The following is a 27772-nucleotide window of genomic DNA, read 5'->3' as shown; positions in this document are numbered from 1 at the left end:
AACCATGGAAAGAGAAGAAGGGAAGTCACTGATATCTGAAGGATGTAAAAACGAGTATTTTATATTGTAAAACAGAAAATTTAATAAAAAATTATATACAAAAAAATAAAAATAAAATAGGCCCTGAGGCGAGGCGACAGCCTGACTGGAATAGGCCCCAGTGCTTCCTTTGCCGGCTTCCCTCACTCTCTTCTCCCTTCCCAAAGGACAGATGGTATCTGTTGGCCCTTGTGGGTGGCACGCGGGTGGATAGGTGACATCTTGCCAACTGCCACATATATCATTATTTCTAGGGCGCTCAATGTGCTAGGCATGATGCAAAGCTTAAACAGACAGGCTTCCTGCTGGAACAAACCAATCAAGAGATGGACTGGAAAGAATGGGGAGAGAGGGCACTCTGCCAAATGCTGGGACTGATAGATTAAAAACAACCACAACTGGACTGGAATAATTTGAAAAGGGAAAAACTGAGACGGCAAAGGGGGAGGGCAGGGAAGAGCAGAAAATGAATGCAAATGTGAAATGAGAGGTGGGTGGCAAAAGGTTTTTTAACAAGATGGTTCCAGTTTCAGAATAATAGTAGTAATGAAGACAGTTCAGGCAAGGAGAAAAAGATGCAAGGATGGAACAAAGATGAGGAGGAGTGAGGCTGTGGAGAGACTTGAAGGTCAGGAGAACCTGAAAAATTAATATGAGATGGAAGAGGAAGTCAGTGGAGGGAGCAGTTGAGAGGAGTAATGTGGTCAAATTGAGAAAGCGAAGAAAGATGAGATCGGCGAAAGAACTGAGCACAGGAATAAAGGGTTTGAGAGGAGAGTCAGGGAGCTCAGATAGCAGCCATTCTTCGGGCAGAAATGAATAGGGACTTGGAGAGGAAATTTTGAAACAAAGTGGGGGAAAGTAGAAAGGAAGAGATGGATTATGGCGATATAATGAAGAAAAATGTGACAGGAAAGCTTCGGGCAAGAGAATAATACTGTCTTCTGGTGACCTAATACCTCATAAAAGAACATAAGGCCTTTACTCAGGGCTTGTCCATACTTTGGCTTGTCCCATGCCGGGAAAGCACAGGTCTGAGGAGTTTCCCACTTGTCTCATGCTTTCTAGGGACACGGATGGTGCTGTGGATTAAACCACAGAGCCTAGAACTTGCCGATCAGAAGGTTGGCGGTTCGAATCCCCGCAGCGGGGTGAGCGCCCGTTGCTTGGTCCCTGCTCCTGCCAACCTAGCAGTTCAAAAGCACATCAAAGTACAAGTAGATAAATAGGTACCGCTCCGAGGGGAAGGTAAACAGCGTTTCCGTGCGGTGCTCTGGTTTGCCAGAAGTGGCTTAGTCATGCTGGCCACATGGCCCGGAAGCTGTATGCCGGCTCCCTTGGCCAATAAAGCGAGATGAGCGCTGTAACTCCAGAGTCAGCCACGACTGGACCTAATGGTCAGGGGTCCCTTTACCTTACAGGTTCTGAGATGCTCTCCAGCAACAGCACCTCATTCAACTCCTGCACAGGCTCTGCCGGCTGAATGCTATCCTCTTCCTCTCCCGTTATTTCCCAACTTTTGCCCTCATCTCCATCTGAGGTCTGTGAAATATACTCGAAGTCGAGTGTGAATTTCATGCTCTTTATTCAGCTCGTAGTAGCAATGAATGAATCTTTCCCCATAACATGTAGCTACATATACATTATTTACACAATGGGCCCTGCGTGATTGGCTAATTCCGGGCTGCTCCTGTAGGCCAATCAGGTTGCAGATACACTTCCACCTGAAGCTGGATTGGGTGGCTCCTGCGGACCAATCAGACAGCTGCATTCTGGATCCTATTGTTCTAGGATTCAGTTCAGTACATAACAGTCTGCCTTGTGCCAAACCACTCCTGGAGGTCTATGATATCTGCCCCTTCCTTCTCTCTAGATGACGCCTCAGTTGGCAGTCTCCACCATTTTTCCTCATCTACTCAGTACCTGACAGGAAACTAGGCTTGTATTTTACATACAAAAGCTCTCTTCATAAGCTAGTACACAGAGCTCAACATGAAATCCATTTCCCTCACCAATCAGAGCAATTATTCCAACAGATCGCTTCCCATTTCCCTCCCTTTGAACGTAATATTTAGAATGGAATTAAAATTGCACAGCCATTGATCCTGACATTTTTGTTGGTTCCTTGAGTAATTCAGCACCCACATGCCATTTAGGATCTGTCTTTGTGGTGTAGGAAGAAAGCACCTTTTATTCTTAAAACGACGTTGGTTTTATGTGAGGCGGCTCCTCTTTTTTAAATGGTGCATTTAAAAACACATTGGATATCACTTTGTCCCCAGGGGGGCCATTCTGGTGTGTGTGGAATACCTTAATAGGCATTTTACAGCTTCTTAACTGTCTCCTGCTGGAAAAATGTGAAGGAATATTGCACCAGGTTAAAAATACTAGAATTAATAGAACTCTTGAGAGCCTGTTGGATCAAACATCCCCTCAGCAATTGCTTAATAGCTTTATACAAATGCTAACGCCACGAACTGCCGAGAATACCTGAAATGTGCAGGTGGTCTCAGCAACACATTTAACATAAAAAAAACCCCCAACTGTGCATATGGTACAAAATATATTGTAGAATCTCAACCATTTGTAATGCACTTCAAAGACATGGAGTGACAAATGAGCTTTTCACAAGGTATAAGGGGGAAGAGGAGAATGAATGTGCAATTTGGCTTTTGAGTTTGGGCCACAATGGATGTCCCACTACATCAGGAATGAGCGGCATTAGCTCACCACAACTCCTCTGCCAGCAATGGGTGTAACCACTGCGCGGACCACAAACAGTGCGATCCAGTGTTGCAATGGCAAGGAATATGGCATCTGCTAAGCTCTTCAGAGAGGGACACGGGTGGCGGTGTGGTCTAAACCACAGAGCCTAGGGCTTGCTGATCAGAAGGTCGGCGGTTCTAATCCCTGCAACAGGGTGAACTCCCGTTGCTCAGTCCCCGCTCCTGCCCACCAGTTCAAAAGCACATCAAAGTGCAAGTAGATAAATAGGTACCACTCCGGCGGGAAGGTAAACGGCGTTTCCGTGTGCTGCTCTGGTTCGCCAGAAGCGGCTTAGTCATGCTGGCCACATGACCTGGAAGTTGTACGCCGGCTCCCTCGGCCAATAAAGCGAGATGAGTGCCACAACCCCAGAGTCGTCCGCAACTGGACCAAACGGCCAGGGGTCCCTTTACCTTTACCTAAGCTCTTCAGATCCTCTTCAGTGAGAGACTTCAATCCAACTGCACTCCCCTGGGTCAGTTTGTCATTGGTCAGACGTGCCAACTCTAGCGGGCCAAGGTGTTTCCAGCCTCCTCAATATTTGTTGGAAGGCGGCCAGGCCCTCTCTATGTTGAGGAGGTGGAGGAAGAAGAAGAGTTTGGATTTGATATCCCGCTTTATCACTACCTGAAGGAGTCTTAAAGCGGCTAACATTCTCCTTTCCCTTCCTCCCCCACAACAAACACTCTGTGAGGTGAGTGGGGCTGAGAGACTTCAAAGAAGTGTGACTGGCCCAAGGTCACCCAGCAGCTGCATGTGGAGGAGCGGGGAAGTGAACCCGCTTCACCAGATTACGAGTCCACTGCTCGTAACCACTACACCACACAGGCCGAGTGTGAAACCAAGTGTGGCGCAGCTTCAGTGGCCGGCTCCTCCAGAGCGCTCAACCTCCTGGACAACATGACGACAGGCATTGTTGCATGCTTGGAATGTGCACCAGGCCCCCTTAATCTTGAGGGCAACTTGGCGTCTCTTGTCAGTGGTGGTGAACAAGGCACTCAGAACTGCTCCAGTGCTCTCCAAGCACTCAGGAAGTGCTCCTGCAAAGATTGCCAAAACACCCCAGGACAACGCTATTGGCGTCACAGCAGATTCGGCCACTGTCAATGCTGCTGGCAGCAAACTGAGCTGGCGGAAGGAGCAGGTACTGGAGGAGGAAGGGAATCTAGGTTGGAATACCAGCAATTTATCGCACCAGCACTACAGAGTCGCAGCGCTGGCAGAGGAGGTGTGGCAAATATCAAGCCTATTGGGGATCAAGCCCCTGGGACAGGAAAAGACTAGTTTGCTTGACATAGTGAAGTGGCTGTGCAGAATATGTGATGGTTGCGAACTCTGATAGCTTTAAAACGGGATTAGGCAAACTCACAAAGGACAGAACTGCCAATAGCTACACAAAAGCAGAAGAGAGTTTCCAAGTGCAGGCAGTGCCATGGAATCCTGGTTACTAGTCACTCCTGAACTGGTAGGACATCTGTGTGGGAAGCAAAATACTGGAGTAGATGAATGTAAGTGTGGGGAGGGCCATATCACACTTCAGATTCAGATAGGCTCCAGGATCTCCAAGTAGGGTGGGGAAAGGCCTATTCTGAAAACCCGAAAAGACACAGCCAGTTCACTGTTGCAGATCATCCTTAGCTAGGTGTACCAATGGTCTGACTTGTCATAAGGCAGTTCCCTCGGTTCCTCTGGCCTGATCCAGCAGTGAACTTCTTATTCTCTAATGTTTTTTTGGGAAGGAATGAAACAATAATAGGAATGCAGTTCCACGCTGGGTATTGTTGCAATTGCTGTCACCTGCTGCGGCAGATTTGGCTGTTCTTTTTCCTTTTTGCACAGCCAGGCTGATCATCAAGTACCTGGAAGCTGAAATGACTAAGCAGTTCGTAAAAAATAAATAAATAAGCAGGTTCCCCACAGAAATTGATTCAGTTTCCCACAATGACTTAGTTTGCCTATTGGCACAAAACACATGGGGCTCCAGTAAAGACATTCCTGTACAGCAGGTGTAGGGAAGCTTTAATCCTCCATGTTGCTGATCTACAACCCTTAACATCCCTGGCCATTGGCCATGGTTGTTAGGGTTGGTGGAAGTTGTAGTTCAGAAACATCTGGTGCACCAAAGGTTCCCCCACCCCTTGCCTTACACTCTTGGTGTTACTTTCCGTTTTTATTTCAAGTATCTAGATTGCCGCAATGTATGACTGGTGGGTGTGTTCAACTTGGTAGGACCCAGAGAGTAGAGACGGATATTGAAGATCTTAAACCACATTTAATCTTTCTTTTATGGTGCACTGGAGTCAATTGAACTAGGGTTTTTCTCACCTCCAAGAATGGAAAAATGTGAAGTGGAGACACAAAAGTGACTAGGAGGATAATAGTGTTTATCAGAATTTCTTTAAAGAAGAATCCGGTCAGTACACACATTTTATCTTTCCTTTGTGGATTCTGATGACCTATAGAGGATTCAGACTGTGCTTTCTCAGATGACAACAACGGAGCATCTGCTTCCAATTTATCTCCCTTTCTTTTCTTTTCAGTAAGAACCCACAGAAGGATCTTTTCTAGCAAAGGACAGGAGCAACTTCATGAAGCTTTGAATTTTTGCACCAGGAACAAAGAGAGAGAGAGAGAGAGAGAGAGAGAGATTTCTAATCAACCTAATTTTTGCTCATTACTCAGACTCAGTATGTTTTAAATAAAGGTATATATTTAAGCCTTCTATTTAGACATTATGCAATGAAAATTAAATTTAATTATTTAATTTTATTGGGAACATGCCATTTAGGGAGCACTATGCTGCCTCCCCTGTGGCTTATAGACCATTTGCAGATGACTAAACCTTTCTTCCTTCTGGTATGATATATCTATCAATTCATATTTTTTGAAAACATTGATTTTGAGAGACCTAGAGAAGATATAACATCAATATAGCAGCCTTTGATCCAACATAAGTAGAGGTGGAAGGACAGCCCTTAAATAATTGGCCAAATAGAATTATATACTGTGTACACTGTATACACAGGGCTTCATTTAGGACAGTGGTTCCCAGTTAGCTAAGTACTGTGGACCCCCATTTTTTAAAAGCCAAGGAACTGACCCCCTACTTTCAAGACTTTTGAGATCTCTATAGTAGTTTTTGCTATGCAAATGGGGCCACAGACCACCCTGGGTGAGTTATGCAGACCCTGTGGAGTTTGTGGACCAGCAATTAGGAACCACCGATTTAGGAAGATAAGTCTGCTAAATAAAGCAGCAAAGATGTTGGGTTTTTTTTCCTAGTGAGTAATACTATTTCATTTTTTGGCGTTATTATGTTATATGGTGTATAAAGTTCAGCATTTGTTTTGAATCTAGGAAGGGATAAATGTTTGCTTATATTTGATTTCAAGTTGCTTTATGCAGACAGATTCTATATAGGTTTGCAGCTCATCTGCTATCCTAATTGTCCAGCTCCTGAAATAACTTTTCTTCTTTGATCCTTTATATATTTGTTCTTAATATGTCATTCTTTCTTTGTTGAATTATTGTTTGATCATTATACATTTCATTATGTTTTATGAGAAGAATTTATAACTGAAGTTCTTGATCGTTTTCATGTATTTTTTTAAAAAATATTGTTCCCTGAATTAAGATGGTAGCTTGAAATGTTTTTGCGTTTAAGATTTATACCATGGAGTTCAAAGAAAAACAGACTCTTGTTTCTGCTGGTTTTGGGGGTTCTGTCTTGTGGTGCTACCCCTTTGGTGCTGTCACTGTTGGCCTGGGTTAGGAAATGAGTACACATCCCACTGTGTGGTGTAGTGGTTAAGAGCTGTGGACTCGTAATCTGGTGAACCGGGTTCGATTCCCCGCTCCTCCACATGCAGCTGCTGGGCGACCTTGGGCTAGTCACACTTCTTTGAAGTCTCTCAGCCCCACTCACCTCACAGAGTGTTTGTTGTGGGGGAGGAAGGGAAAAGGAGATTGTTAGCCGCTTTGAAACTCCTTTGGGTAGTGATAAAGCGGGATATCAAATCTAAACTCTTCAAATACAAATCTACCAAAAGCTGTTATAGAGCTTATTGAAAAAAGTGTGCCAGTGATGATGGTCAAGGCTCTACTCATTGGCAAACCAAATATCTTGATATATAATTCTGCATTAGAATATTTGATTCAACAGACTGGGGGTACAGCAAGAGCCTTCTGGGCTTCTCTTGGTGTAACAGGTAGAGCACCACCAATCGTTTGGCTGCCCTGAAGCTTAGGAACTGCAGTTGGTTCTACCCCAGAATAATGAGCCACACTCTCTTTTCTTTTTCCATTTATGCACGCTTTGAGTCATGCAAAGCTCTCCATTCAGAACTTACCCATTTCTAATGAAGCACTAATCAAGCAAATGAAGCTTTGAGTGGAACTGGTGAATTGTTTGTTCTGAAGGTCACTCCGTTCCTCTGCCAGATTTGAGCTCTTTTCCAACCACAATTAAAGACGCTGGTTGGGAATCTAGGAATTTGCTTATGCCAGGCCAGACATTTTGCCCATCTAGTCCAGTATTGTTTACTTTGACTGGTAGCAGCTCTCCAGAGGCAGAGGTCCACTTGATCTAACTGAAGATGCATTTCCGAGCACAATTCAAAGTGTTGGTGCTGACTTTTAAAGCCCTAAACAGCCTCGGTTCAGTATACCTGAAGGAGCATCTCCACCCCCACCGTTCTGCCCGGACACTGAGGTCCAGCACTGAGGGCCTTCTGGTGGTTCCCTCACTGCGAGAAGTTACAGGGAACCAGGCACAGGGCCTTCTCAGTAGTGGCGTCCGCTCTGTGGAACGCCCTCTCACCAGACGTCAAAGAGAACAACTACCAGACTTTTAGAAGACATCTGAAGGCAGCCCTGTTTCGGGAAGCTTTTAATGTTTGATGCATTGCTGTATTTTAATATTTTTGTTGAAAGCCGCCCAGAGTGGGTGGGGAAGCCCAGCCACATGGGCGGCGTATAAATAATAAATTTATTATTATTATTATTATTATTATTATTATTATTATTATTATTATTATCATGCCAGCTTAACATATTTCATCAAAGCTGTTCAGAATATATTCCTAGCAAATTGTGACCCCAGTTGTGCAAAACTTGAGGACTAAAAAAATAGCATCAAGCAATGCTATCAGCTTATAATATTTTAAATGCACTCACATTAATTACCAGAGTAATTACCTTGACATACCTAGTATTTCAACTTTATTTTATTTTATTTCCCCCCACTAACAGCAGCTCTGACATACTGGATGAAAACCACTTTTAAATTTTGAATGTTATAAAATTAGAGCTGCGTTGAGAAAGCAGCTACCTCTCTGGGAGAAGAGGATGACTAGACTCAAGTCTTACAGGGTGCATGTGTCCATCAGGGCTTCATTTATCTTCCTTCCTCCATGTGAAAGAAAAGGAATAATCATTTGGACCCACTCTTAATATCCATCAGCATTTGAATGAGTCTTTGACCTTTTTATCAGTTTAGCTCACAGAATCATAAGAAAACTGTCACACAGTTATTGCTTTGGCCCCTGTAGCCAACCCAATATATTTAAATGTGTGGTCAAATTCATTATTCCACTCATGCCATGCTTTTTCTCCAAAGGGACTTAGATGTGGTCCTTCCCCAGGCAGGTTGCACTGCTTAGACCTCTTCGCTCCAGCAATATAACTCCATCATATACTGGATGGATCCAAGCTCAATTGAGACATTGCCCTGCTGATAAGGGATCCTAGTCAGAAAGTCACTGAAACACAAACCCAAGAAAGGAAAATGCACACAAGAGGAAATCTAGAAAGCTGCCTTTCGCTAAGCGAGGCCATTGGTTCATTTAGCTCAGAACTGACTTCTGGCAGCAGTTCTCCAAGTTTTCAGACAGCCCTGGAGCCAGGAATGACCCTGGAAACTCTACTGTTGACCTATAGCCCTTACTCTTCTCCACTGGCTATTAAAGCTTTGGTTTGATGTGATTTGGGAACACAACTGAACACTCTGCTGGTCTTCCACTGGTTCAGCCAAGACACCCACATACAAACCTCTTTGTACCTCCTAAGAGAATCTTGCATCCTTCTTTTGTCAAGTACTATATAAGGAGAGCAGGGCAAACCTGGCCGAGTCGTACCGCAGACTTTCTTCATCTTACCACTACAGCCGTATGTTTACTTTGTATGGAAATCTTTATTTGATAATAAAAATAGCATTCACAGACTCTTTCCTTCTTAGTAGCTACATCATATACATTGTGTTTTATCCCAAGGAAAGAATTTTATACTGGGTAAAGTCCACATCTACTTATAACTAATGTCATGTATAAACCCGATTAAGTCAAATAAAGCTATGAACAATGTAGTATTTATATATGCATAGTGTTTTATAAAAAAGATTGGCCCACATACTGCTTTTCATCGACACAGAAGAGAGAGCATTATGACTATAGCACACTGCAAGAAATGAGGACTGAAGAACACAGACCGCACACAAGTGCCTAAGGGTCAAACAGGCAGCCCCCTCCCCCCCAACCATGAGGAAAGATATGATATTCAAACCAACAAAAGCTTCAGTTACTTATACAGTCTCCTGTTTAAAACAGCTTTACATACCTGATTCAGTTTACATTAAAATATATCCTCATGAATCAATTTGTTCCATTTTTTTTCCAGAAATATAAACACTTAGCACATTCCCCACAGCTAAATTTTGTCATAAAGTCTCTTTTATATAAGAAAAAAGGCAACAGTTTTTTTGTTTTGTTTTCAACAGGCTCTATTAATTACAATTTAAACTCTGTACACACAATGATTGGCCATCTCTTTTTTTCCTTTTTCTTTACAGTACCATGGCAACAACAGTGATAGACTTGTAATCCTTACTCGTGTGGTGTGTGTGTGTGTGTAAAAGATGGTGAAACAGTATACATGTACACATCAATGCACTGTAAAAAAAAAAGCAGCAGTCTTTAAACCTTTAGTGGTCCAATGGTAATGGCAAACATTTTGGCTCAGCTAGGCAGTAATCCATTAATATCTCATATCAGTACTACAGCAGACTTACCACACAAACTTGCCATTAAAAAAAATAGAACCTTGTATTGGTTTCTCCCCATTCTTTACAGTCCAGAAGTACAGCATATACTTGGTGTTGAAACCCCAAAGCCAAACTTTCCAGCCACTGCTTCTTTTAACAGTCCTCGACACATCACATTTCCTTTGCAAATGCACTTCTTTTGTCTCAAGTAAGTGTGGACCATCAAATCGGAAAAACGAAACAAAACAAAAAACAGAATCCTAGAGAGGCAGCTCCATTTGGCAATAATAGTAATAAAAACATATAGCCTGAACTGAAGGCATTAAAACTCAGTCTGTGAAAGGAGCGTTTGTTCCTCAAAATGCATCTTGACTCAGGAACCAAAACTAATATAAATTTCCCTTCAGAGTAGACAAATGATATCGTCCAGACTCCAGTTTCATCCGCCCAGTTGAAGAAGACTCACAGTGGTGCTGCCTTTGTGAAATATTCAGTGTCCAGATAGGAAAAAAAAGAAAAAGATGGTTGATCCCATGTGTGACACAATGGCTCCCAGTCCTTGGCCACCTTGCTTCCTTTTAAAGGAGACCCAAAAGTACATATTGTTCATGGAACACACTATAAATTCCTTTTAACATCTTGTGCTGTGTGGATTTGTATAAATATCCTTCATCCTAATAGTAGTCTCTTCAAATAGTTCTTAATTTTAGCAATACACCCTTCTACCACAGTAGTTCTCGTTTATTAATTATAAACCTACTCTTATGAGAACACTCTTCCTCCAACCCATCTTTCAGGAAATCCTACATAACATCACTGCAGTGAATCGCAATGAGAGCAAATTAGTGTGGTTGGTCATAAAACCCTTAACCGTTGTTGGCTCGCCCTCCAAATAACTAGGAAAGGGAGAACAATGAAACAAAAAGTTATCAATGAAAGGTTTTATGCTCGTTATGGTTACTGATTATGGAAGAACACAACTTTCATAATCCTTCAAGACTAACATTTGGCGACATTTTTCTTTTTAATGAATACATTGGAAAATACTTTAATGTTGTCATAAACCAGGCACAAGACTTGCACAAACTCTCATGATTTAGATTTCATTGCACTGTTGCTGTCAGAGGCATTGGATGTGGGGAACTAAAATGGATTCCCAGCTTGCTACCTTCGCGCTCTTGGGAACTCTGAATGCTGGAAAGGCCGCAGTTGTATCTTGATCTTGCAAAACCCACTAGATACTGAGGTCAGTACTGCATTCCTTATAGGGTCGCCGCCTTTGCTCAGGGGGGTGCCTGTTGTTTTTATTAGTGTCGTATTTTAGAGCACGCTCTTCCTTCTCCCTGAAACCCACTCTATCATCTCTATTCCTTTTGTCAGGAGACCTCTCTCTCCTCCGTTCTGGGGTCCTCTCCCTTCTCCTGTCAGTTGACTTTGCCCTCCTTTCAGAGGGGGAGCTCTCCCTCTTCCTGTCAGGTGACCTTCGTTGATCCATAAGCCTTTCGAGCGACCGCCTCCTTCTGCTTGGCGAGCCATCCCTCCTGCGGGCTGGTGACCTCTCCCTCCGTCTCTCTGGAGAAAAGTCTCTCCTCTTCTCATGTCTTTCCCTTCTCTCCAAAGTGTTGTCAGCACTCCTGGTCCCTTCCCTCCTCTTCTCGGAAGATTTCCGTTTTTGTCCATTGATCACCACCATCCTCTCCGGTTGCCGGTCTCTCCTGCCTTCCGGGCACCTGTCTTTTTCCCTGCCTGCTATGCTATTGCTGTTTTTAGAAGTTCCATTCCATGTGTGGTGCTCATTAGATTGTCTGCCAAACTCTCTGCTGCCTTTTGGGTCCTTAACATATATCCGCTTGTCTCCATGTTGTGATGATTTGTGAAGATCTGGTGGATAACTGGGCTCCAATGATGTGTGTTGTCGTCTGTCAGATGGCATGTTTTTCACTTCCGATACATTTTGTGAACCTGTGGCTGGACTGTTCCTGTCACTGCTGGGGTCTGAAAAAAAGACAACAAACATGTTTGGTATCGGCACCTTCGTCTTAAGAGTCTGACACCAGTCATTCATTCCTCAGGCTTCATTAGTGACAAAAACAAACAACTGTTAAGCAGTCAGTAGGAGACTAACTGAAGCGTTCGTTAATTTCAGAGAAACCGCAAAGGCTGAGGGCTGGAGATAAGCACTGCCATTTGTCCTGGCTGGGGCCATCTTAGGCCGGTCTCCTCTACATCAGGGAGAATTTTAAACTTTCTCAGGTTCAAATGAGAATATGTTTACATATTATGCCAAGTCGGACCATTGGTCCATCTAGTCAGTATTACCTACAATGACTGGCAGCTGTTCCCCAGGGTTTTAGACAGAAGTCTTTGTTTGCCCTATACAGTGGTACCTTGGGTTACAGACTCTGCTACCCCGGAAGTAGTACCTCGGGTTAAGAACTTTACCTCAGGATGAGAACAGAAAGCGCGCGGCGGCAGCAGGAGGCCCCATTAGCTAAAGTGGTACTCAGGTTAAGGCCGGTTTCAGGTTAAGAACGCACCTCCGGAACGAATTAAGTTTGTAACCAGAGGTACCACTGTATTTCCTGCTCTGCTTGGAGATGCTGGGTTTTCTGCAAGGTTTTACATGCCAAGGATGCGCCTCACAACTGCGTTATGGCCCTTCCCTCCCCTAATTCCTTTAGAATTAATAACCTTATATCCAATTAATATCTCCATATCCTTTTCCTTTCATTGCCACCTCCCTGTGTTAAATGTCTGTTAAAGAAAAGGAGTGTGTTTATATATTTTTTTAGGAAAAAATGGGAGGCAGGGAGAAAATGCTCTTCTTGGAAAGCTTAGTGTTTTATTCATATAGTTTTCTTTTAAGTGTACAAACATCTTGTTGAGTGATGTGCCTTGGAGATACAGATTTCAATGGCATAGTGTTTATACTATGACCCTTGCATTCCTAGTCTTGGAAACAGCAGGCATATAGCATAACTCCAGTTAGTTTCAATATATCATGGAAGTGTGGTGGGAACAATTTTGGTTTTGCCACAATGACTCAACTTAAACACACACAATGAGAGGCAGCAAGGAGGATGGGGAATGGAGAAGGACAGGATCTCATCTTATTAAAGCAATGGAAAGCTGTTTAGATGTGCAGAATGGAGCTCGTACGAATATTAAAATCTCCTTTGCAACAAACGTACATGATGTAAGCTCAATGACATTGTAATGGCAATATGAAAAGCAAAGAATTGGTGCTAGAGTGAATTTTAAAATTTGACACATCATTTGCAATGGATGGTTGTGAATTGTGTATTATAAAAATGTCAAACTATTGCAGTTAGGTTGCTTTGAGGGGTGTGTGTTATTTATATATACACATATGTCTTCTATAAGACAATTTTATATCAAGATACCCAACATGTGCCCAACAGGTGTTTTAGGAAAACTAAAATGACCAAATGCTTTAGAGTCCAAGACTCTTCTTTCTCTCCTCCTGAATATTAAATAAACTTCTGAGATGTGAGCTCTTTTCTTGATCAACCAGCTTAGTTTTGGTTTTGTGCAGGCCATTATTTTGATGATTTCTAGGTGGAAACCATGTTCAAGTTTCATCTTATCAGCTGGCTTTCAAAAAAATAAAAATATGGAGGACCACGTTCTTCTCTTCTATTGATGCCAACTTATTTTGGTATCTTGTGGTCCACAGTAGGAGACCGTGTTGCTCAGTGTACTTACAGTAATTCAAGGAACTGCAGGTTGCTCAGAATGAATTGCCGTATATACAGAAGTATAGCAAAGCGGAAAGCAATGTGAGAGAATTAGGCCACAGCACAGAAACACCTAGTATTGATTTTAGCTACAAACCGTAGTTTGATTATGGCCCATAAGGTAGAAGCAAGACTCCCCGAGCTTGTCATTTCTCATACATGCAGCGATATTAGGAGGTATCATCGCTGAGGAAGGAAGAGCCCGGCACCAAGAAAAGTAGGAGAAAGAGAAAGAGAAAAGTAGAATGTTTAGATACCCTATAATAAAGAGGAAAGAAAAAAAAATCTTCATTTGTTTTTATCTTAGAATAAAGAAAAGTTTATTTTTTTTCCAAGTCCGGATCACCCAGATATAAGGCTGCAGAGATAGCAGTTGTTAAAGCGACATATTATAATTAAACATTTAAAAAAGGTGATTAGGTAACCCAGACAACTAAAGCATCCATTCTGAGAGAGAGAGAGAGAGAGAGAGAGAGAGAGAGAGAGAGGAGAGAGAGGAAAAGAGGAAAGGAGAGAGAAAGACGGAGGAGAAAGAGACATAATTGGAAAGTGAGACAGAATGTTAGAGGAAAACCAGTTAACATTCAACGACAAAAAGAAGCCCACGAAAGATCACAACGTTAAAAATAAGTACAAAACTCATTACAAAAATATACAGCCTCGTTAGAGAAGCACGTTCCAATCAAGTCAGAAAAATATCGGAACCTAACATATTATTTTTTCGAAGCAACTTGTTAGTGACTGCAGCGAACTGTAGATGCCTTAAGCCCCCCGAATGTTACAAGCACATAGCAGCAGCAGCAGCAGCAAAGCCCCTTGCTCAGAAATGGAATTGGTTACGTGATTAACATTTGTTACGTGCAGCCAAAAGACAAAGAAAATAAAAGAAGCTGCCCCACCCCACGCCCTGGTGTTGGGATTTTTCATCCTCGGTGCAACAGACTTTCTTGAAGATGTGAAGCAATATTTTTTCCCCCCAAGGAAAAAAAACAACCCAGGATATATTTACGATGCTTAACATATGATACAATACTTTACAGCCAAAAGAGCATAGGAAAAGACAGAGTAAGAAAGAACATTACACAACTTTAGTCCTGCTGAAAGATGGCTAACAGAGTGGTTTGTACAAGAGAATTGCAAACACAAAAGAGCTTCGATTCATTAAGTACTACAAATGGATTTAAATTTATAGAGTGGAATCGGCCAGGCTATTCGGGCCCAGTGTAATTTTGCGGGCAATTGAGTGCACGGTCTTGAGTGTGTCATAAATAAAAATAGACGATGAGCCTATGTTTGATACATTCGCACTGTTCCTTTTTTAAACAAATAATTAGCAACTGGAGTGTGGGGTGTTTAGTGGAGATATCAACACCAGCCCAGCTTGGGGAAAAGCACTCCAGTGTGTCCGCAAGCAGCCTTACAGCTTCCTCTGACATTCTCTCTCTGTGTGTAAGGAAAAAAATCCCATCCCAGCACTTGCGGCATTGCTACTTCACGCCAAAGCAGCGCCTGGCTGCCTCTGACAGAACAGTGGAAAGAACTCATTTATGTGTTGCCTTTAGGGAAGAATCTCACAAGTAGTTGTTTTTTAAACCATGTTAATGTCAACATGTTAGCTTGACTTTTTGAGGTGATTGTGTTTCTAGACCTGGCCTTATAAACAGTTTGGGCCTAGATCTACGGGTCTAGACCAGTCTTCCTGGTGCCCTCCGTGTGTCCTCCAGGCCAACCATCAGGGCTGAAGGAAGTTCTAGTCTATGTCTGGGACGCACAAGGCTGACGAGGGCTGGCCTAGATTGTAACTCCTCACACCTCAAGTTCAACTTTTCAGGACAAGCTGGATTGACACCTGGACACACGCTCAACCATTCGTAAGATCAGTTCAACTTGGTGCACATTTACTCTAAAAAGTCCAGCTTGTGATCCTTAAAATGTGGGACGCGCCCATCCACATGTGGCCTTGTGCTAACCAACCAACCCCTCCTCCATTCAAGTTTGTGGAGAGAAAAAAAGAAGGACAATAAAGGGAGACTGGTTGGGACCATTGTAATTTCCCACACTGGGATAGAAGGAATATAATTTATTGATATATTATTATCCCAAATATGGGGAAGCATAAAGGACATCTCTGTTCATTTATGTGCTTATAACTCATAACTGGTTGGAAACCTGTTATATAGCTGGGGAAAACCCCACAATCCAGGGAATACCTTCAAATAATTATCTCAAATAAATAAGACAGCGTAACATTATATACAATATTAAGCCACCCAAAACCTCTACCTAGGGAACTCAAATACAGTGTTGGGAAAAGAGGGTCATTTAACATTGACCTTATTTATTTGTTTTTAAACCCTTGGCAAGAAAATTTTATGTGATCTCACCGGACATGACAAAACACTGAGAATGGCAAATTGAATTTGTTCATAGCTTACACAGTTGTGAACGAACAAACATTAAAGAAGGTGGCAGGAAAGGGGTCCAAGTGTGTGTGTATATTTATATTTATATTTTTATATATATATATATATTGTATTGCATACTTTTAAAAAATAAATTTATAAATATTTACATAAATATAAGGGGACAGTAAAAGCCCAGACACCATCTTGGAATTCATGCCTACGGTTACAGACAACAGCCAAGGACAAAAGCCAAACAAAGGCTACAGCTTCAGAAGTATAATACAGGATTCCCATTTCTGCATTGATCAGAAGACGAGAGAAACAATTCATCCGCTGAGAAAGAGTTTGGCACAGTTCAATAAACATTCCTTGTTTGGTCGGACAGGATAGTAGGGTTTTTGTTTTTGTCTCTCTGGGGGTTTTTTTGCCCTCTCTGATCACCAAAAAAATACTGCTTTGAAGATGATCTTGCCTGTACACTGTGCCCCCACAAAAGTCCATAGTAGCAAGCAAAGGATGAAAATGTGTAGAGAAAATTCAGCACAAGTAAGGCAATTAAGCCACTTGTTGCCAAGGTTGGTAAGACACTGGTGGAAAAAAAAGAGAAAGAGAGAGGGGTGGGGGACAGAAAAGAATCCCCGCTTCAGATCTTGAGACATATCATTCATGGTGTGATGCCAGGAGGAAGAAAAGGAATGTTTTCATAGTTTGACCCACCATATTCTGGTACAGAGCCATCTCCACGTTTGAGAAACAGGCGAACTTTGCGGCCACCATTTTTAATTAGTTCTATGGCTCGGGCGTGCTTCATGTTTTTTGTGGTTTCTCCATTGATCTCCAGGATTTCATCACCGATCTGCCATAACAAAATAATCCATGATTAAAGAAAAATGCTGGAAGAACATGAATTTGGGCAATGTCCAATGCCCTTGTTCTGTTAGCACAATTATTTATAATGATGATGATGATGATTTATTTCTATGTCACCCATCTGATTGTGTTGCCCCAGCCACTCTGGGCAGCTTCCAACAAATCAAAACACCCAACACAGTAAAACATCAAACATTAAAGACTTCCCTATACAGGGCCGTCTTCTAAAGGTCAGATAATTGTTTATTTCCTTAGCACAACTGAATACAACTGCTTGCACAACTGAACTCTTCCCTTCTTTTCCTCCCACATGCGCCCTGCACCCTCCCCAAATCTGGCCCAGAAGGTTGAGGGGACAGAAACCAAAAGCACTGCTTTCACTGTACAGTACATACTAGTACTGCTCAAACATATGATAGTTTTGCAGAGAATTGTATGATGCAGCATTCCTGCATTGTCCATTCTATAACGGGCAATACAGGAAGCTTATCTCAGGGCTCTAAAAATCGCTGTACCTAGAGACCATCCTCTTTCCCCATGCCCACGCCTCCCCCAAACAGAGCAAGAGAAGAAGCAGGGAGCTGGGGGCAGAGATTCTGGTTCTCAACAGACTTTTCTTAGATCTAGTGAAAAGGGGAGCTCATGGGAAATGTTTTCTTTTTACAGACATACCCTCATTTTCCCGCATCTCTCAGCAGGACCGTCCTCCGCTAACCGCAGCACATAGAGATCCATGTTATATTCTCGGCCCCCTCGTAGGCTAAAGCCAAACCCTTTGGCTCCTCTTTCAAGCTCAACTGTGTAAAAATCCTGGTCCGGCTAGAAGGGAAGTAATAAGAAGCAGTTTGCGACCAATTTGAAAGAGATTACAATTATCATTATTTTTAAGTTAATACGAAAAGTGCATCAAACAAGGCTCGTTTTAGAAGAAATCTATCTGCTCTTAAAGACCCAATTTAGGATCCCAAATTAAGAGCAAACGACAGTGACCTTTCTTTCTTAATCTCATTCTGTATACAGAATTGAAGTTAACTACATAGTCATCACAGTGGTACCTTGGTTGAAGAACAGCTTAGTTTATGAACAACTTGGATTAAGAATGCTGCAAACCCGGAAGTGGGTGTTTTGGTTTGTGAACTTTGCCTTAGAAACAGAACATGTTGAGTGTGTTCCATTTGTAAATTGAGTCCCCCGCTGCTATGGGAAAGCACGCCTTGGTTTAAGAATGGACTTCCGGAATGGATGACGTTCGTAAATCAAGGTACCACTGTACTTATAATTGCTAGGAAGTCTCCTATGTGATCCTTAGGCATACTGCGGGTACATCATATATCCTGTTTTCTAATTATTATTGTTTTATATATTGAGGAATACATAGCTAAGAAAGATACAAAAATGTCTTCCTCCTTTATCCTTTCCATATTGTAAACTAGCACTCAACAGGGAAGAATTGCAGCAGTTTCTATGGCAATTGTCAGCAGAAGAGGTAACAGATATGTGAGGCCATAATAGTCAATGAAACAGGCACAAAACCACCTATGGAAGGGATGACCGGGGAGCTACTTCTAGGGATCTTTTACGACACTGAGTTTTTACCTTCTAAATGTAGGCCTGGAACACAACTTATCACCATGGTGAAACTGAAGCAATCTTGCAAACACACCATGAATAGTATCACCACAGAATATTCACCACCCTTCTCATCAGTCATGTGTAAGCTTTGTCTGCTACAAACACATCTCTACTACAAATATGGTTGGGGCACCATTAGTGCACTTGAGTACATTAATTAGTGATTTATATTTTTCAGACGAGCTAGACGGAGGAAGGACGTAGGGCGGAGATGTGGAAGCAGTGTGGCCTTTTGGATGTTGCTGCTGTACAACTCTCTCTAACCCTCTAGCTGTGATGGGAGTGGGAGTCGAACAACTTCTAGAAGGCCACTGGTTCCCCAGTCCTGAAGTAGGGCCTCTGCAATACAGATTTCCTGCAGGCATGCAAGGGACAGCATAAATGAAGCAAGTTGGATAAGGACACCTTACCTGTGAGGCTGTGGGTGGTTTGAAATCGAATTGGGACTCTTGCTTTGGTTTTGTGTTGTTCCTATTCAAATTGATAAGGAATGCGGAGGTGGGGAGTAGAGAGGGAGAGAGAACAGCGTCAGTGTTATGGTTAGGAAGATGCATGGGAAGTAAAAGGGGAAAGAGAAGATCAACACACTTTCAGAAATGAACATTAGGCTGACCTGGTCTCCTGCGGCATTTGTTGAGGAGTATGTGTGGTTGTAATTGTAGCAATTTTTTCTGCATTGGTCAATAAGGTTGCATTGGAGGATTCTGCAAAATAAAACAATGCCCTTTGTAAGGCAGGCTATTCTTGTGATAACGATTCACGCACAGCTTTCCTTTGCCAAAGTAACCCAAAGTCATCAAATGCATTTTTAAACAACACGCTGCCCAACAAAGATTTGTACCAGCTCACATAATCCAGTAACAGACAGTGAATTATATAAGTGGTTGCCCACTGAGTATTTATTTAACACCACACTGGTTAACAGATTGCCTATGAAGCCTTAATATATTAGTAAGGTGGGAGGGGACTAGTGTATGTAGAAAAGTAGTCGTGGAATTTCCCTTTCTTCCATCATGGCAGTGAACACATAATTGCATACAACATCAATTTTAGTTGTATGCCTAGGTTTTTATCCTTGTTGTTTAGGGCTTTTTATGCTTTGTGATCCTGATAGCTTTAATTTTCAATTTGTCTCACAAGACATTTTAGACCTCATGGTTGCAAGCACACGAGTGGGGTGGAGAGGCTGTCATTCTGGCATATCCAAAGACATTTCTTTGTCACTTTTTGACTCACTCTCACCATTTGACTCCCGATTTAAACAGAAACACTGAGCAGTATCAGCATGTTTAGCTTTCTGTTGACTTGATGATACAGCTGGTAAAAGGGATTTGTTACACTTCATAATGTTCAAGAGCTGTTTTTCAAAAACAAAAAAAGCTGATTCTATGAAGGGTCGAGACAAACGCTCCCTAATTTCAACATTCACTTTCAAAAGCAGCATTCACATGCACACAGCCAAGTTGTTGAAAAAATACTTTGCTGAACACTCAACACAGTTTTGGTATTGTTTGGCAGCCTTTTCTCAGCATCACTGCCCTTCTTTTTTTCTTTGCCCTCCCTGTCCTCGCTCCCTTACGGTATATTTTAGGGAAGTGTGTTTTCAAATAAATAAACTATAAAAAATAACAGTCCATAGTCACTTAATCCAATTGGCTTTGGTGACCTATGTGATTTTGTCCTTGACATCATCTTTTCTGATGTATTATTATGCTGTCTTTGATAAAATCACACAGGTGACTGTAGCCAAACTGATTAAGGCAAGGGATGCCATGAACAATGATAGTAAAGAATGAGAAAATGTGTTTTGTTCTTCAGTTCTAAAGCAGGGGTGCTGTTGGCCAACCCTTCAAGGGCATGACCAATGTCTTTGCATGTGTGAGTGCTCCTACAGCCATGCAGCCACACAAAAACACACATAGAGACATGCCTGCCTGTTCTTCCCCTGGTCTTTGGGGGAAGGATTTTCTTTCCCATAACAGCACTGAGCTAGGAGGAGAACTTGAGAAACAGGAAGGAGCACTAAGACACCAGGAAGGAGAACTAAGACCTCATCGCAATGGTAGCATGCAAGAGAGAGAAGAGGGGCCTTTGCAAGAGGAAGAAGTTCAGCCAGTTTTTACAGAGGCTGGCAGACTACGTCAAGCAGCTTGTTACGGAGTACATGATCTGAAATGCCAGAATCGTTCTTCACTTCATGACTGCAACATCACTGGCATGCAGGAATAGATGAGAAAATCAGAAATGCAGAATCTTATGGCACCTCAAGCACACTGCTTTTTAATGAGTCTATTCACTAGCTGCCAGTCATCAGCTAAAGAAATCAAGTGAATTATATGGTTGACTCAACCAGCCCTTAGTAAACTTGCAGGTATTTTTTATATGTTAGTGATGGAATGTTTTTGCAACAATTCTTTTTCCGGCTGTTTGGGAGCCAGCAGCCATTTTGTGTTAGGCCACACCCATGGTAGAAGTCATTTGGTGGCTGTTGCCCTACAACATCCAAGCAATTCAGGCCCTCAACAACTGAACTGGTTTGGGTGAACACACGAAGAATTGTTTCCAGTGTTAGTTCTATTCAGAGATGGTTTATTGAAATAATGGGCATGACTAACTTTGGCCCTTTAATTCCACTGGGTCTACTCTGAGTATAACTTAGTTGGATATGAACCAGTTTAAGAGAGCATCTTAGCAGCCCCATGATATACAATCAATTTCAAAATGTAGCGAGTCCAAGTTTCTTAAAAATTTCATGAATATTTCAGAATAAGGATTTGCCTCAAATGAAAACAAATCCTTGTTTTCTCTACTGTTTCCAGACTTGAAAACAGAAAGTATATTGAACATGTATATTTGCTACAGTGCAGGTCTGACTGGCAAAAGTCCAGACTGGCAGCTCTGACTATTTTGTTAATGTATAGTAAAATGGTACATTTGCTGAATAGTCTCAGAAAATAGTAAGGGTTGTATCCACCGACAGTCCTACTCCAGAGTAGATCCACTGAAGTTAACAGGCATGACCAAATTGTGGTCTTTAATTTCAAGGGATCTACTCTAAGATCTTAGTTGGATGCTGAATTCTTTAGAGAACTGAATCTATATGGTAAAAACCGCATCACTCAATCTTTGAGACAACTTATTGACTTCTGGCATAGCGTAATAAAATCATTTGAAATACAGAGGTTAATTTCCCCCCTGATTTCTTCAGAAGTCTAAGATACAAACTGTCAAATCTCTGATTAATCAAGGTCTCTACAACGTGTAAAGATATTAATAGGGCAGGTGCCAGCAGTTCTGACACAAAGGGTGGACTCCCTTTGGAAGAAGCAACAGGGTAAAAATTTAACAAATAAACTATGCATGCTTCTGAATTACATTTTGTATCATTACACCAAAGGGCAAGTGGACATTTGTGCCTATTCCAGCAAAAAAAAAAAAAAAAGGTAATTTATTAAGTTCTTTCCTCCTTACTGCATTGCTAATAATTTGTTTTTACCATTTTGGGATTGTATTTTGGGCTTCTTAATAAGTTTGCAAATCACTCGTGAGAACAGAGTTGTGTATATGGGTGGTGCATAAATGAAGCAAAGTAAATAAATCCAACGTTTATGGAGATATAGTTTATTTGAAATGTTTATACCCTACCTATCAAACTTATAAAGCTCAAATCTCAGAAGCAATACGAGATTTCAAGTCTGTGAAAATACTGCCCTTTCAGCAATTGTTCATGAGGGCTTTTGAAAAGAGGGGTGACATGTCTGTTTGATGACCCCCCCCCATCACATAGACAAAGCTAATAGTAACAAAGTCATTTCAGAGAAAACATGGAAGAACTCTAAAAGGCCCTTGCTTCACCCCCCAAATATGACACCATACATTTAAGAATATATGGCACAGCACTACTTTCAAGTTCCTCCATGTTATCTATCTGCCTTTTCTTGGAATCCATGACACGGATAATTGTATTCAAGGGTCTAAATATGTTTCTTAGGGATATACATGGATTTCGAAGCTTATAAAGAAGTCATATAACAGAATCTTTCTTTCTTTCTTTCTTTCTTTCTTTCTTTCTTTCTTTCTTTCTTAGAATTCCATGGGCAGTTTACAACAAAAGTAGAAGTGTGTCAGTTTAATCACTCTGCAGCACTTAAAAGCAGAGTTGGAGAAATGTGACCAGACAAATTCTCCTTCCCACCAACACCATCCCGTTGAGATCAATGGACACCCAAATTATGGTACTTTTCTCTGTAGCATCTATTCTGAAATAAATGGCATACGTTAACTTTTATGGGCCTCTGAGAATCTGGAATATGTAAGCACACTCCAAAATAAGAAAGCATCTAACGAAACAGTATCTTAAGATATGATGAAGCAACTTGCTGAATAATATTTACTACCCTACTCATGACAATGTAACTTTCTGTCCTGTGCTCTGTCCGTAAGACTACAAATCCTCAATCTTCTGAAGCTAAAAAGCAAGCACTATTGTGACTACAGAAAAGCTTTTAGAGTGATCTAAAGAGAAGAAACAAAGCTTCTTTTCAACAGGCGCTTATCCCTTTTGCTTCCTAACCTTCCTTTGCAACACATAAAACTTCCGGATTACACATAGCGAAAGGCAGAGAATGAGAGCCAGCTATCCTCGCGTTGCATGCACAGCCATCCCTTAAGACAAAAGCAGATTCAAAACATGCAGGATGTACATTAGATTTAGTGATGGTATTTTAAGACTGCAAACAGAAGGGAAAGGGGTATCAGTGATTCTCCAGAAAGAGTGTGTGTGATTCATGGCTTCTCAGTGGAGTAAGGGACCACAAGAATCACATCTAGTGCTTTTCCAGATGATTCTGAGTATGTTGTAGAAAGAGTAGAGTTTATTCCAACCACATTCCTAATGGATTGTAGTCTCAAAGTCAATACAGTGTTGTGCTTTCAGCACAAAGATGTCACACCCCTGTAACAATCCAAGAACTGCTTCAGAATTTACTTATTCTGCTTCTTAAGAGTCAAGTTAACAAAGAATAAAAGTAAGGAGGAGAAATGGTGAGACTTGAATATATGGATTGTAGTCAGTAGGCAAGTAGATGGAAAGGAAACAGTGGTCATGAATGAAGGTTCACCAAACTGCAAAGGACCAAATTGCACCTGATCAAAAATATAAGCTTCCTCTCTCATGTCTGGGCTGGATCCTGCTCCATGTACTCCCTATATGTACCTTTTTGCCTTCAGTTGAACTAGCAAGCAACCATGAGGACTAAGAAGGGTTTTGGTTTTTTTAAAGTAAAGTTGAGATTTCCAGGGCATGTAATGCTGCACCAGCTTCTGTGGGTTGGCAAAATGCTTTAGAGTTATTACCACAAGTTAACACATCCAAATGGTTAGAGCTGTTCTTTAGGAGATGCTTCTAAATCATGCTCCACAAATTTCAAATGCCCCCGATTTCTGATAATCACCCAAAAATATTCCTAATGCTTAAATGGCCTTGCTGAGATGGCAGGAAGATCCCCAGTGGTTCATATCTCCAACTATGCACAGTAAATTGGCACTGAGCATGCTTTTGGAGTGGCTATTTGGAACGCATCTGATCACTTAGTGCCAAAATGCACATCACTGGTGCTGTGAAAGCACCGAGATGTCTTGTAGATCCTCTACACCAGGGCTTCCCAAACTTGGGTCACCAGCTGTTTTTGGAGTACAGTTCCCATCATTCCCTGACCACTGTTCCTGCCAGCTAGGGATGATGGGAGTTGTAGTCCAAAAGTAGCTGCAGACCCAAGTTTGGGAAGCCCTGTCCTACACCAATGGGGGAGAAAGAAATGGACAATGAGTGTGAGGGAAAAGTTTTGTCCCAGCTAGGAATTAGAACTGTAAAATGCCCTTCCATTCAACTAGAAAATTTCCATACACTACTCAGCTCCCACATAAAAAAAGACACAATGTTGTGGGAGCAAAGTCTACTCCTCCCTTCCCCCCCCCAAAACCCCCACCTGCCTATTGCAGCATTTCTACAGAAGGAAAATAAATAAATAACAGTACAGCACAAGTTTCTCTCAGAATATGCCCAGGGCTTTAGAATTGCTCGGACCACAATCTCCTAAGTCGGTGTAGGTCAAAGCAACTCAAAAGCCCATAAAAAAGCAATGACCAACTGTGATGGGAAGTGGAAAGGGTGGGTAGAGAAAAATTAAGAGAATATATACTTTACCATCCCCTGGGATAATGCGCAGAGTAACCATATTTCCCGCTTCTTTAATTAGGTTGACGATGTCCGAATGTGATTTGTTGGTGATGGAGCATCCATTAACGGCCAGTATCCGGTCCCCCACTTTCAGCTTCCCACAGCGGTCTGCTGGGCTCCCCTCAATAATTCGACCTATTTTGTGAGGCATGGCCACACATGCATTGCCCGCTTTTGTATTGATATTGCGATATATATATATATATTTCGTGTGTGTGTGCATGTTTTTTGTTTTTAACAAATCGTTTACATACGTTGGGAACGTGGTGAAGGGGGAAAGGAGAAAAAGGGTTGAAAAGGGAAAGAGAAGGTTAAGGGTTAATTAATTAATGCATCAAGCAAAAGTTATTAAAGGATAGCTTTGCTGCCAGTGCTCAAAACATTGGCAATTGGCTCTGGGAGTGCAAAGTAAGCCTCACAAAATTGCATTTCCTACATCTTGCTCAGTAATCCCCACTCCGCGCCCCCCCCAACACAAAAAATTCTCTCCCATTAACATGGTTGAGAATTGCACAGTTCCTTCAGATGAGCTGTGGTCCCCAAAATAAAATCGCAGAGGATTTTAGTTGCAAACTTCATGGTTTGCTGCTGTATGGAAATGCAACTCTCTATTGTTTTCCTAAGCTTGTAATATCTTATCATCGTCATCTCAGTGAGTGCCTGCTAAAGCTTCTGCCAATGTTTTGTTCTTTCTCCATTTTGAAAGACAATCATTCTATGTCTACCAAGGAATAAGGAAGTTTTGTTTGATTATTTTTAAAAAAACTCATAGGAATCAGCACTATAAAATAAACACAGCATGGATAAAAGCAGAAGGGAACTGGGTGTTGCTCCCCCCCCCCCCATCTGAGGGAAACTATCTGAGGCAAGGAGCAGAGCCACTAGAGAAGGGAAAGGAGGACTGGAATATATGGGGTGGCATTCAGCCACAGCCTCCCATCAGTGCAAAGGTTTCCCCTTGCGCAACGGGACTTTCCCACCCCCTCTCCTGCGTGCGCACTGCACCCTCCCCAAATCTGCTCCAGAGGGTTGGGGGAACCCCTAAAACAGATTTAAGGGGCATGCAGGGGAAAGGAGAGGGGAGGAGCACTTCATTGCAAAAGCAGAAATCTGCGTCAAAGGAATGAGAGACTTAGCGCTATGACGAATTCCACCCACGGCCTTCCAAAGCCACTCGCCTCCAAACCATTTGATAACTCTTCCCCTTTTGCGATCTTGGTAAAAAAGTGGGTGGGGAGTCCCCAAACCTGACTACAACAGCTCTCGATTGCAAGCCAAAATACTAAATGAATTTATTTGTTTTAGGGTCAGTCCCGCTGGTTTCCGTGGAACTCATTTCCAGGTGTTTGTGCTTAGAATTAGGTGTGGGAACTGTGGCATAACCAGGTGTTGCTGGGTTCCAATTCCACCATCACTGTCAACGGGCCACAAGGACTGGTTGCTGACGGGAGCTGGAAGTCCCAGCAGATCTGGAGGCTTACAAGTTCTCCACTCTGGTTTTGGAGAGCGCAAGAGAAAACGAGCAAGTGATCTGGGATGAATGTATTTTATTTCCTATCACCACCTAACACATATTGTGAATTCTTATTTCTTTGTTGCAGCAGAATATGAACACTTTAAGGGTCGAGTGCTGGCTACTTGTTCCTTTTACTCCAGTGATGGCAAACTTGGCCCTCCAGCTGTTTTGGGACTACAATTCCCATCATCCCTGACCACTGGTCCTGTTAGCTAGGGATGATGGGAGTTGTAGGGCTGGAGGCCCAAGTTTGGCCATCACTGCTTTACTAGAACCTTTACTAGAATTTAACCGGAAGCTGTCAGGAAATACTGTGCAGCCATGTGATCAACTTTTACAAAATCACTGGGGATGATTCAGCCTAAATGAAGGCATATTCCAAAGGTAGTATTAACTGACCTACCCTGAAATCCACTAACAATAAAGTTTCTCAATTTTTCCCACCGTTCCATTCATCCTCACAATGCTATTAGGTCATGCTGTTGCATTTCCACCCCTCTTCTCTCTCTATTGTACCTCCATTTTAACTGAAAGTGGAGAAACAGTGAAAAGCTCAAGGTTTCCCAGGGGGGCGATGGCTGAAGTGTGATTTGGGCCACTGCCTCCTATTTCCAATATGCTACTCACTGGCACCATGTTGCATTATGAGGGGGTAACAAAAGTTGTAGCAAACAGGAAACTGAAATCTGTTAAAATGGGAGCAATGTGTGACAAGAGGTTTGTTAAAAGTACTTAAAATGTGATATACAGTGTAAAGTTAATAGAAACCTATTTTAGAAATATGCCTTCTAGTATCTTATACCAGAAAGAATATATACAACATTCCAGCAAAACTTTGGCGTTAGCACAAGTGGAGATATAGCAACTTATTTCCACTGGCGGCAGGCAAGCCCAGTTGTCCAAACGTTCTGGATACAAGCCAATCAAGAAAATGAAATAAATTTGGTGCCTCTTACTATATTGTTAGGATGAAGAAGAATAGCTTTCAAATTTTAACTATTCAATGCACATTAAATCGCAGTGATATTTTGACAACTCAACGCTGCAAAAAAGTGCGCCTTTCAGAGTTGCAGAATTGGCTTCAGAAATTTTGCAACGGTTTAACGGTAGGCAAAGCCATCACATCGATTAAGAGTCCAATGCATAAGCCCAACTCACTCCACAATGCGAGGCTGGCGCTGCATTTGGACAACACCCACAAATATTTTTGTGATATAATTGTTCTATAATGACTTTAAAGTAGGGGGCGCGCGCGGAAGAAGCAGAGAGAGCTGAGCAATATTTTTGGTCATTCTGTTAGTTTCTTTCTTTTTAAACCAACAGCACTTTATCTTCAGTAGAAGGGTGATCACTTTATGGACTACTAATCTAATGGATATATACTTTAATGGGGTCCAGAATTGGACTTAACTGGCTGCAGGATTCTGGCTTTTTTCCTTGCTTTGATTCAGCCCGGGCCACTGGCTATCTTGACAACACTCATCTTTCAGCAAGACCTAATGTGTTGTACTG

At 42.0% G+C, this 27772-nt stretch overlaps 1 protein-coding gene across 29 annotated transcripts in view; it reads right to left on the bottom strand.

The window, feature by feature from the left end:
• Positions 1-10767: 10767 nt before the first annotated feature.
• Positions 10768-27772, bottom strand: part of MAGI1 (membrane associated guanylate kinase, WW and PDZ domain containing 1) — a 480285-nt gene continuing 463280 nt past the window's right edge. For 15 of the 29 annotated variants that reach the window (XM_053378258.1, XM_053378266.1, XM_053378275.1 and 12 more), the window contains 6 exons: positions 24712-24915; positions 19120-19210; positions 18917-18977; positions 17547-17693; positions 16722-16860; positions 10768-11836 (listed from right to left, as the gene is read on the bottom strand). In XM_053378258.1, the coding sequence (XP_053234233.1) occupies positions 11076-11836; positions 16722-16860; positions 17547-17693; positions 18917-18977; positions 19120-19210; positions 24712-24915 (1403 nt within the window). In that variant the 3' untranslated portion in view covers positions 10768-11075. Of the gene's footprint in view, positions 11837-13696; positions 13786-15643; positions 16861-17546; positions 17694-18916; positions 18978-19119; positions 19211-24711; positions 24916-27772 lie in introns of those variants that run through there. The other 14 variants (XM_053378261.1, XM_053378271.1, XM_053378281.1 and 11 more) reach the window with 6 other exon arrangements.

This window comes from Podarcis raffonei, chromosome 2 (assembly GCF_027172205.1).
Source record: "Podarcis raffonei isolate rPodRaf1 chromosome 2, rPodRaf1.pri, whole genome shotgun sequence".
NCBI classification, from domain to species: domain Eukaryota; kingdom Metazoa; phylum Chordata; class Lepidosauria; order Squamata; family Lacertidae; genus Podarcis; species Podarcis raffonei.
Note: the sequence above shows the minus strand (reverse complement) of the source record. Positions and strands in the feature narration are given on the sequence as shown.